The sequence below is a fragment of the Athalia rosae genome, chromosome 2 (genome assembly GCF_917208135.1).
Source record: "Athalia rosae chromosome 2, iyAthRosa1.1, whole genome shotgun sequence".
Taxonomy (NCBI): Eukaryota; Metazoa; Arthropoda; class Insecta; order Hymenoptera; family Athaliidae; genus Athalia; species Athalia rosae.
In genome coordinates this window covers 6095290-6107700 of record NC_064027.1, presented here as the reverse complement: position 1 = coordinate 6107700, position 12411 = coordinate 6095290, and the positions used below count along the sequence as shown (strand labels likewise).

The 12411-nt window shown below is 45.7% G+C and overlaps 1 protein-coding gene across 4 annotated transcripts in view; it reads left to right on the top strand.

Moving 5' to 3' along the window:
- The first annotated feature begins 2726 nt into the window (after positions 1–2726).
- Positions 2727–12411, top strand: part of LOC105684680 (sarcoplasmic reticulum histidine-rich calcium-binding protein-like) — a 70545-nt gene continuing 60860 nt past the window's right edge. Inside the window, exon 1 of one of the 4 annotated variants that reach the window (XM_048649851.1) lies at positions 2727–5194. In XM_048649851.1, coding sequence (XP_048505808.1) covers positions 3583–5194 — 1612 coding nt within the window. In that variant the 5' untranslated portion in view covers positions 2727–3582. Of the gene's footprint in view, positions 5197–12411 lie in introns of all 4 variants that reach the window. The other 3 variants (XM_048649853.1, XM_048649852.1, XM_048649854.1) reach the window with 3 other exon arrangements.

Sequence of the window (12411 nt, the reverse complement as noted above, 5' to 3'; positions counted from 1 at the left end):
TTTCATACTCGGTGTCCAAAGCATCCGCGCAGTTAAACTGACCCAAATTGCTAGCGGGTATCAACACTTGAAAAATCACTCCAAAAATCCATGCGAACGCCGCGGGCGACTTAGCCCACAGCCTCGGGCTGTTGCAGGTATATACCTGTACCCTGAATTTTGGTCAACTTTCAGTTTTATTTAACGCTCAATTATCGCCGTATAGTTCGAAACGTCCCCCAATTCCCGCTATATCTTCGTCGAGAAAATTATACAGCCGCGCGCAATTTCCATTTTGTCGGAAATATTCTCAATTTTAGGTATGTGTCGTCGATCTTCTGGATAATATAATAATAACGACGTCAATAATTAATATATATTTAATACCTATAAAGCCATCATTTTCATCTTCAACGCAGTGGAATGTGTTACACGTTCGGCCGACACCAACGCCCATTACAAACGGTAAATTATTTGTCATTAGTCAGAAACTCACGAATCTCGGCATTATTAACGAATGATTTATGAAAATTGCCGGAGGTCGGTTGTCATACGATACCCGTAATCATTATACGCGATCTTTGAAATCTCGATAATCCAAATTTCTCAATTCGTAACAAAGATAGCCGAACGGGCCTCACGTCGTACGTACGGTCAATGTCCTGCCGGGACGAATGTCAGCTAGGTGATCCCGAGAGGAAGAAAGAAAAAAATCCTACCGCGCGATGATATATATACGGAACGAATCGAGCACCCGCGAATCGGTCGAAGGAACGTCGATGTTCCTTTTATTTAATCTAAAAGTTTAATTTATTCGGCGATCATTATTTATCTATGGTCCGATTCTCGCGCCGAGATAACCACCTCCGGTTTGACCGCGTGGGGCGAACACGACGCCCATATAATTACACGCTTTTCATCCGACGCCGCCGTTCGCATCTGATAACCGTGAACGATTTAATCGCGATTGTTTTAGATGATTGTTAACGATCGGACGCCCTTTGTTCGGACGATGACAAATCTCGGACAATTATGACGATGCGCGCGGTAACCCAGTCGGATGGATCAACTGAGCTCGAGCAGCTCTCTAGGTGGACGGATCATCAGCCTCTCGAGGCACTTCTGGCCGAAGAGCTTACTTTGCTTTTCACCGGACTCGTAATCGATGCGTGTAAATATCTTTGTAATATATACGCACATATATAATCACGTAACGTATATGTACATTGTACATATACCTGTAGTGCAGTTATGTACGAAGTTGCCAAGAGATAACATTACCGCTGCTGCGGAGGAGAGATGTATCATAGAAACTCGCGTTTCTATCCACTTATACGTATAGTGGACCCAAATGTATAATAAACGATCTATAATGATCGAGGATCCGGACACGCCGCGCTCACGATGACGATGATATGTTACCGGTAGTTTTCTATCACTGCTGAACTAAATTGTGTATATAGATAAATAACACGCTAGACTAAAAATATTTCGGGGTCGAAAAGTGTGTACGCGATCTATGGTAAATCATTTATCACAAATTTGTTACACGTCACAATATACGCTGCACACTTTGAGACGAAAATATCGAACGGAGCATACCGAAGCTGCTGGGATAACGACGAAGAATTTTGGATGCATTTCAAATCGAACGCGTTAAGTAGATTTTCACCTTTCGTTAACTTCATCAAAGCTAATTCACGCGCGAAATTTGTTACGTGAATGCAAATTTTGCACTCGTCGCGTGAAATTTTCAAAGACAGATCGCCGATGTGACGCAACGCTTGGTGGTAGCGGATCGCCGACAAAAATCGGGTTATACCTACGCGGTCAAGTTTTCGCCATCGCGCGAGTTTCGATGAATGAATGTTGTTCTACCGTAAGGACCGACCGCGAACGAACGAACGAACGAACGAATGAATGAATGAATGAATGAATGAATGGACCCGAAAGAGAGTTTTGCACGCCCTGACGTCGTCGTCGTCGTCGTCGTCGTCGTTGTCGCGTAACCGTGAATTCGCGATTCCTCGCGCGCTGCGACCTTGCAGCGGCGCAACTTGTTGAATGGCGGTTCGGCCAAGGTGAATGGCTGGGCATTTTTCAATGGCGATTATCGCGTGCCCCGAGGCGCGCCAAAATTACTATTCGCCAACTCCGAATCTAAAATGTGCGGCCAATTTGATTATTCGAATTCCTCGACTTTCGGGACATCTTCAACGACCGCCGATTATTTCTTACAGTCGAGCTAAAATTTTCCCATGATTTTTCTCACCAACGACTCGACATTACCACTCGGTCTTCGACAAAAATTCCGACCGAATAAAATCGAATCAGCGTGTGAATCTACACGATGCTTTATCATCCGTCTACTCGAGAATAAAAATTTATTTGTCTAGGCTGAAGTTGTAACGAAAAGTTTACCAGGATCTAACGTCGTCTCTGACAACAGAAGCGAAGATAAAGAGCTCGGGAACGCGTCTCAACTGAGTGAATCCGAAGTCGTTACCACCGGACGAATTTATTTCAGGCGAATAATATCGTGCGAAATTAATATTCTTTGAAAAAGTTCCCATTGTCCAGCGGAACCGCATCTTCGCGGGGGCGAAAAAAGGGTTGACGTCGTCGTAAGGGTGATGCTTTCAAAAATATTCACGCACGTTATTCTCAAGTTGCGCTCTTTATAGTTCTTGCGGGTAACGCAACGTGGCGCTAGTCAGTTTGGATCTCTTGTGATTGCCCTGCTGTTCGGTGAGCGATCAGTCGCCCGCGAGATTCGGAGCGCAACACGACCCCGTGAATTTATAGGGATACTCTGCTGATTAAATCAATCAATACACACACAATCATTGATAAGCTTATAATTTCTGAGCCGGGTAGAAAACCTGCTCAAAATTATTATTCTATCCAATTTTCAAGCGGAAAGGAACAAAAAAAAAAAAACAGATTATAATTAATCAGGCAGCGCCGATTTCGATTCCGATATAGATCATCCGAACAGACTAACATAACTCGCGGTGCTGTTTGTACATAATCAGAGACGAGCAATAGCCGTTTTAATCTCTCGTCGCTCAATTTAAGTGATCAACTCGTTCAACTTCATTTAGAGTCATTTGAGTCGGCGTGATATTCAAATATAATCGGGGGTGTGACACGTGCGTGTAAAATCCGCACGCAAAAACGCGTGCTTCTCTCTCCTTTCCACTCTTTTTTATTCGGTTCATAGTTTTTTCGTTTTTTTTTTTTTTTCCATCACCTACGGGGAGGTAAATAGAAAAAAAATCTGTGAGTTCGGGTTCTGGTTACTAGGTCATAGGTCAGTTAGTGCTCGTGGAGTTCAGTGCGGGGGACTGTGACCTTATAAATCGAATAGATGCGGCAGGCCGGTGTGCATCTTTCGTTCAACTGGCGGTGCATTTCGAAAAAATGATGAGAAGGAAAGAGGAATGATAAATAACCGCGAACCGGCCTTCTGCACCGCACCGTGCGAAAAGGACGACAGATCAGATATGATGAGTACCACGTTGAAAAAGGAGAAAACCGAGAGAAAAGTGCCCATTTGAATCATCGCAATTATAATACGAGTTTATCGAACCTTTAAAGACAATGACCACTAGGATCGTTTTATCCCTGGTCACGGCTGTCGCCGTTCTTGCAACCTGCCTCGAAGGCAGGAGTCACCTTGAAACAACCGCTCTCAGGCACCACAACCACGATCGGTATTATCAGCGTTGGAAACATATCCTCGAGGCTCAAACCTCGAGGAAGAACGACTGGGAGGATTGGACGTCTTCCGAAGGGGATGAGGACGTCCGTGACCCCGAGGAGCGACCCCTAGGGTACCACGATAGACGGCACACCGGCGTTTCTGACTGGAAACTCGGCTACGGTCGACGAGGTCCTTACCGAGGAAAATACGATCTTCCGAGACGGAGTAAAAAGGGCAGATCGGAAGAAAAACCAGCGAGCAGAAGGGATTATTACCCTCATGGGGGATCCGGAGGACGCCAAAACTTCAATCGACACGTTCCTCCCGCCTACGGTCGAGACGAAAGGCCGTGGAAGCATCGCGCGGTCGGAGGAGGATATGGAAGACGCAAGGATCAGGATGTCAGAGAAGAATTCGAAGCACAGGCTCGAAGGAGGGGGAGGTACGAGGATGACGAGGGGTACGAGGCAGACGACGAGGAATACTACCCGACGTCCAAAAAGGGAAGCTACGAGGGAAGTACGAAAGGACGAAGGAACAAACACGAGAGCAAAAGATTGAACGATTGGAGGCACTGGGGGGACAAAGATGAGGAGGAGGAGGATCAGGACGACTACGAAGAGGACGACGAAAACGACGAATATGATATCGACGAAGAGGACTACGATGTGCAGGAGTCCAATACGGACTCGCGGAGCAGCGGTTCGAGGAGGAAAAGTAGCGGCAGGTCTTTCTCTCACCCTCACGATGATTCCGGTATTTCGAGTCGGCGAGGGTCTCACGATAAAAGGAAAAGAGAGAAGCACTCGGGGGACTCGAAAGTGAAACTCGAAGACTTGAACGAGGTCGAGGGTACGGAGGACGTTGCAGAGGCCGACGAAGACTTGTGGGGGGAAACGGACGACGAGGAAATTGACGGGAGTATCGACGACTACGTCGAACCCGAGGAATCGAACTTGGCTTTGAAAGAGTCGAAGGAAGATTCGAGTGTCAAGGCGATAGACGACGTCATCAGGAAATTGATGGCCGACGATACTCCGACCACGCCGAAAAACACTGGTAGAAGGGATTACAGGAATATCGACAAAGATAAACACCAGGTGCGAGGGCGACACCCGAATCTTCACCACGATGCAAAAGGTAGACAGCCCTACAGGACGTGGCACAGAAAACCGCAGAGATCATCGCCGCCTGTAACGACAACGACGACGACGACGACGACGACGACCACCACCACCACGCCGAAGTCGTACACGAAGTATACGAGCGAGTTGAATACTTCGCAGACGAATTCGTCGCGAAACGAAGTCGATCAGGTGGCGGTAAATAGAAATATTAAGAAACCGGCGTTAGTGGCCCTCACGGCGAAGGATCAGGAGCCTGACGACGCGAAGACTAAAAGTTTGGAACAGGATTACGAGGAGTACGAAAACGACGAGAAGCAGGAGGATCTTGAAGAGGCTGAGACTGAAACTGAGGACGACAAGAAGTGGACCTCCGAGAAGGATCCGGTGAGTTTTTATCCTTTTTCCCGTTTCTTATTCCCTTCGTCATCAAGCCCCTGATGAAGGAACGTCGGGCGATATCCCGTTCGAAATTGGTGACTCGCTGTTCTCGAAACGAAGAGTGCAGATACATCTTCACGGTATCGGGTTACTTCCATTAGACTCCGATGCACGTAATGTACATACAATATTTATAATTGTACGGTGAGCCTCCGTATCGTATGTCCTTTCGATCGGTTTAATAGCGTCAACATCAGCGTCGCTGCTAAGAAGTTGATAATGATAATGATGACGCGATGATATCGAGAAGAGCCTAGTCGGTAGGAATGCGAATCGGGATGCAAATTGATCGTCGTCGCCGGTTTTATCGATATACCTCTTCTAACGCGGGTTCGTCGAGTTGACCTTGGCGCCATACCTTATGGTTACGAGTGTGATCCATAAAGGTTAATTGACTGGGTTGGATGTATTTGAGATTGGTCTCTCCTCTACCTCCATTGACCGACTACGACGACGACGACTGGTTATTTCACCAATTTTAAACTAGGCGCTTATCTTCGACATTTGCAGGCGTCTAACGAGGTGATTAATATACGCGGTCGAACGGTGACCGCGAGGCGCGTAGAAAATTTTCGAAAATTTTACAAACCCCATATCTTATCGCACAATCATCCAAGTCACACGAGATATCTCCGCTCCTCGGGCCCGCGGAGAGTCGAAGCTCGCGCGTAATCGCGTAAGCCGGGCAATCGTGTATTTGCAACCTTGACTCACATACATCCATTTTTTCGCGTACTCGCGACAAGCGTCGTTTCTCCTTTTACAGTTCGTCGCGTTTCGTGCTCGACGGATATACCGACACCGCAGCCGGAATCGCTCCTCGAACGACGATCATGAATGGCGAGGCAGGAATAAATAAATACAAAAATCACCAATCACTTGTTCGCGCTGGAATTCGCACGCGCGGCGCCAAAGCCTCGGATATAATTCGGAGCCGCGGTTAATCACTCCTCGATGACTTTACGGTCTGGATATGCGGGCTGATTGTTTTCGTTGGATAGCCCGCAGTTCGAGATCAAAGCGCCTCGCGTCAGCTTTGGCAAGAGAAAAAAAGGAACGTTTACTTTTTCAAGAGGATGCATAATTATACGCACTCCGGAAAAGAGACCAGCTCCTCTCGATGGAATACCGAATGAGAGAGACGGGAGTAGCCGAAGGAGAGAATAAAAGCGCTTCCCTCGTTCCTTGCATTTTCTCTTATGTTATTTCGCGAGCCACCGCACAGGACACAACACCGCACGATTACTAACCGGTGATTCCTGCTTTGCCTCGCCGGCCGATGTAGACGGCTGAAGGTAGCGCGGCAGGAATTTAAATTTTCGAAACCATTCAACCGCCGAACAAACGTCTGCGAACTAACCGGAGTCTCAAGGATATTCATTACTCCGCCAAACAATTTTTCTCATTGTCAAAGAAACCTCTGCCTCTCGATTAATTCCCCCGACTGTAAACAGTCCGAGAAAATTTCTGAGTCTATATAAATGTTGTGTAATCCGTGCAGTGTACCAGCCGTCCATAATTAAACAGATAAGGCGAGAATGTGCTCACGTTATGTAGATAACAAGTTTTTGCCTCTTAAGGGCGAAAGTTTCTGGTGTTGGTGGTGGTAGTTTTTTTTTTTTTTTTCTTTTTTTCCGGGAGGTGCGCGAAAGGTAACCACTTCCATCTCATCGACTACCGTATTCCTTAAGCAGACATCAAACCTGCGGATGGCTTGCGGTTTTTCGCGCGGAATATTAGCGGACCGCGTGACCCTTCGGTATTTAAATTACCTCGCACACGAGAAGGGTGTAATTTCTTCCGTGCGAGAGTAAAAGTTCGATCCTTACCAGGAAGCTCGTCGTTTTTATATTACCTCGAGATAAAAAGAGGATGAAAAAGAAGAGGAAAAAACAAAAAAAAACCATGCAACGAATACGCCCGGGCGTAATTCCGACCTGCATTCACAAAGCGGTAATAATGGCTTCGTGCACGGCGGTCGGTAAATATCATCATCCACAGTTGAGCAACACTGTTTCGAACTACGAGATGATCATCCCGCGTTCCAGAGCCCTCCGTAGCAGTCCACGACCTGGTCGAGGCCTCGAGAACTTGAGAGATTACCTTACCCCGAATGCCCGTAGAGAAAGAAGGATGGCCTTTTATTGATATATCCTAGGACGCAAGGTCGAGGATCGGAAAGCTCCGATGAAACCGAATGATCCGATGAAGTCAGTCATGGTCCGTGATCGGGATGAATTTCTGCCCTCGGTATGTGCATTGGCCATATGGTTTTGTTTTGTTTTCATTTCATCTTTTTGTCGACCGGTAATCCTTGGCGGTGAAGGTATACCAACCGTGTTACGCGGTTAGACGTTAGTCTGGATGAGACTCGAGCGAAGAAGCACATCAGGTTGAATTCTTCTTCGACACTTGGCTACCGTCCGCGCCGCCGCATAATATGCCACTTGTTGAAACGCGAGACGGAGAGCGGATCGAGGTCCACGAGAGCTGCATCTCGGGCCGGTAGCGTTAAATCGGTTTCTTGGGATCGAGTTTATTGATAAAACGAGTTCGTTGCCTCTAATCAATTGGGATTAATTGACGGACAATTATATTCTTAGCCAATAACTCAATTGCCCCCGGGCGGAGCAGCTGGACAGCACCGAGCTGTTCGCCAAGCTCGTACCGGTCGCTTTGTCTTTCGATTATTGAGCAACTGCCGATCGTACCGGTCGATCACGTCGATCACTTTTGATCCCACGACGGCGAATCCGCCCCAATTCGAGCCACCCGGTCGCCGGGACAAAGCCATGACTCCTCTTCTTCTTCGCGTACTGACTGAGTACGAAGAAGATGATCATCGCACACACGCAATGTCGGTGAAAGGCGCGTCGGTCTTTCCTTGTCAGATCTGCACATTTCCTCGTAAATTGTCTTGACGAACGCGCGTTTTGTCGACGTTATTGGTAGTCGTGCGGTAAGACACTCGGAAGTGGTGTCTGTAGGGACGGTAAGAGCATCGCCAGAGGCGGGCAGCTGAAGTCACATTTGATACCTTAGTAGACCCGATGCGGAGCTCCTATAACGGTTCGAAAGATGAGCCACATAAGTGGGTTACGTCACTTCATACGCGTACATTACTTAGTGCTTTCTTTTCTTATTCATCTGATCCCGCAACACGAACAACGACGGGACACGCTCGCCTTCATTTTCTCAGCGAGCCAACCAACCAACCAGTTTCGGTTTATTCGTCGGGTTCACTTATTCACTTCTCTCTTGTACGATACAACGTAGAAATTATGACGTTTTCAACAAAACTTCTTTCCATTCTATTGTCGATCAGTGCTAGGGGGGGAGGGGAAAAAAAAAAAATTCTTCGAAACGCGATATCGTAAGTCCGGTATGATTACGGGGCTACGAGATGATGGCGAGGCAAAAAGAGAAGAAATATGGGGATCGGTGTCCCTCGGCATTCCTACGAGAGCCGGTGGTCCTAAGGGCAACGTCCCTTCGGAGCAGTGATACAGGAGATCAAGGTGGAAGGACGGATCCATCGATCCATCGATACGTACGTCGATCGCTCGCATCCCCGTGGAGATTCTATCGCTGTTTATACACCCGCGTCCGTAATCTATCGATCTAACAACCGCGTCCATCCCATTTTTCTATTCCTAATACCTTCGTCCTTTTTTGTTCCTTTCATTACACGACGGAGATAGCGACTCGATGAAATGGAAGGGAGTGAGAGAAAAAAAGTAAAAAAAACATCGAATAAAGAGAGACCGAAGGGCGGATAAAAATCGTATCCTCGGAGGAACGATAAATCTTGAACCGTTTGAAAAATACGTTCGTTCCTCTTTCGCGAGGAGTTATAGGTGCGCGGCGCCGCGAGTCCTTTTACTCATTCGCTTTCCTTATCCTTCTTCTTATTCTTCTGGGGCTCGAAAGGAAGATACGACCTCTGTGACCGCAGAGCGAGGTCTGCCGCGTCTGGACCGCATATATATTTCTCCCTAGCCTCTATTGTTTACCCTACAGAGTCAAGTTTTATTTCCGATCCTCCATGGGATCACCGGAAAACAGGTCGTAATAAGACGTGTACCTACAGTACGTGTACTTCGGAGAAACTACACTCGCGTCGTAAAGGTCCTCGCGAGAACTTCAAGCGTATCCCGTTTCATTTTCTGGGTTACGTCAACCCTATTCTCGTTCACATAAATCAGATTAAAAACGGCCAACGCAGAATTGACTCCGCACATCCCAAAGCCAGAGCCGATCCCGCGAACTGTGCGCGAAACTATTCAATGATAATTTCATTTTATTGGATGACATTGCGCCCCCGGTCGTTAAGCTTACGCGATATTATCCAAGCCTCCGCAGACATCGAGGGCGTAAGCGTAAATAATTCTGGGAAACGTTGGAATCGTGTATCACCGCATTTCCTATCTCGAGGAAAGAGTCGTATCGACGCAGTCGTGAGTAAATACAACGAGAAAGCAAGGTTCATAAAAATAAAGCGTGCTAATTGGTGGTTTTTTTTTTTTTTTTTTCTTGATAATTCATAAACAAATTCCAGATTATTCAAATCCTTCCCCTAATCCATGATTGGCACTGGATCCACTCGATGACTTTATGCTCGCGATAAAGACCGCCCGAACTGCCATTCGATCGAATTCCGATACGACTATAATGTCGAAAGACTTCGGAGATAATCCGATAATTTAATGAAAACCTGTTAGATCGAAAAAGTCCTGTTATCGCGCGACGAACAAGATCCAGCTTATTAGGCCATTTACGAAATAGATGCCAGCGTTATTGTGAGCTCTTGTTGAACGTACGTCGTGGTATCGTCGGTTTTTTAGCGATTGCGATTGCGATATTATAGAATTTCTGGCGATCCGTCCGAATGATACGAGGAGATAATAAAAATAGTAACGAGTAACATCAAACATTAAGTATAATCTGCACGGTAGGTGATGATGATAGCCGCTCGACCCGGGACAGAGACATCAATGAGAAGCCGCCGCTTATAAGCGAAGATACTGCACAATTTAGAGTGGCGAAAGATCGCGGCGTCCAGATCCAAGAGTTCTTTGGTCAAAAGATGCTGGAGCTGGAGCTGGAGCAGCGGCAGCAGCTATTTCGACGTCGTCGCGACGATGACGATTCCGGGCATTTTGGCTTTAGGTTATTACGTGAACAGAAGGGAATAATGAGTATATTTTTCCGAGCTGATGGCAGCTGGATGTTGGCAGTTGGTAGTGACACGTCTGACCCGGTAAACGCGAAATGGTGATTCATGAATATAATACGGGAATAAAAACCGGTTTACATTAGGATTTATTTGACGGGAGGAATTTCACTCGTAATTAGCGAGACACGTCGAGGAGATATTTGCCGTTGCCGCGACGCGCATCGTCCTAATCTCAGACCCTTGCATCTGAGAATTAGAAGAATTGGGATTATTATCATCTTGTTCCGAATCGATCGATGAGACATTGGAAATATTAAGAAACGAAAACGCTTCTCGTTGTACGGTGTACAATATTTGAGGTGATTATTTCAATTTGGTGAAAGTCGAGAAAGTCTTATGTACAGTATAATCGGTCGCGTGTGTAAAGCTCCGGGCGATTCGCTTCATTCTAATCAGTGGCGTCTTTAACATTCGACTAAATTAAAGCTAACTAACTAACCAACCAACCGACCAACTCCCGTCCTTTCGAGTTGATGAATGCGTAATTATTACGCATCGCGTGTACTTGAATAGATAAATCTAACGCCGCCCTATAAGGTCACCCTTTTCAGGATGATCCGAATGATTCACTCGCTATAATGACCTTTGAATTTGAACTTTGCATCTCTTCAATTATTCTCTCGTATCATTCGTAGCTTCGCCCGTACCAAATTATACACCCTATACGCAACGCCCTTATAATAACTGCGTTTCATATAATTGATTCGCGGAATACACGCGGTATCAATTTATTCTGACAATTTATTTCCTTTCGCCTTGTAAATTCTCTCCTCTTGCTCTTACGTGATAATCTTCGGAATTAAGTAATCCTACTTATCTGCTAATTAGATCTGAACGTCGTCAGGTGCAGGTGCGGTAGAGATCACCCGAACCTCAGATTGTTGAACTGCGTCATCATGAGGTAAATTACATAGTTTCTTGATCATGTTTGCACTGCGGTGAGGATATATAATCCGCCGATCACGTTTAAAGTGATCGCCTTCTTCGGAGGCGTTATCCTTTTTCTTCGCTTTATTTATATACATTTTTTGTTCTCCCTCTCCTTTTATTTCCATCGACTCCTTTTGCTTCGCCTTCAATTTCATTCAAGTATATTACACGCTCGGTAGAAAGCAATTACCCGTGCTGTCGTCACGTACGAGAATTAAGCGGTATGGGGTGAGAGACAGGGATTGCGCTATGTTACCTCAACCTTCGACATAGCCTAAGAGAATCAAGTCATTATCCTGAAAAACTTGAACCTAATCGGATCTCGGAGCGAGAGGCAAGAACTCGAAAAGCGAGATGTGCCGAGGAAAAGTTACTCTTTCAATTGCAGCATTATCTTGCGATTTTCAGTAGTATAAGAATTTTCAATATTTCTCGAATTTATAGAGCGGATTCGGATGCATGGACTCTAAATACGTGAGAAAACACTATAAAAATAGCGTAGATTTTGACCTCAGGGATTCGAATCTGGAGGCTAAATTGATCTATCTGTAAAATTGATCGAGTTATCGCTGATTTTTCGCTTTTTGGAGCAGAAAAGTTGAGATATCTCGATGGAAAAAATTCATAGCTCAATTCAGTCGACGGATTCGTGTTCCTAAGGTAAAAATACATTAGAATAGTGTCATTAAATCGATTTTTGAAGTAGTTTATTTTTGGCCCAAAAATCTAAAAAAATCCGAAATCCCTTGGATTTTTGTCGATTTTGGGTCGAAAAAACGTATTTTTTTTTTTATGCTATTCTTATGTATTTTGATCCCAGGAATCCGAATTCAGAAGTTAAATTAGTCTACCTATAAAATTGATCGAGTTATCGCCAATTTTTCGGTTTTTTTAGCATAAAAATGGAGATATCTCGAAGGGAAAAAATCGTAGCTCAATTTGGACAACGGATTCGTGTTCCTGAGGTCAAAATACATAAGAAAAGTGCCGTACGG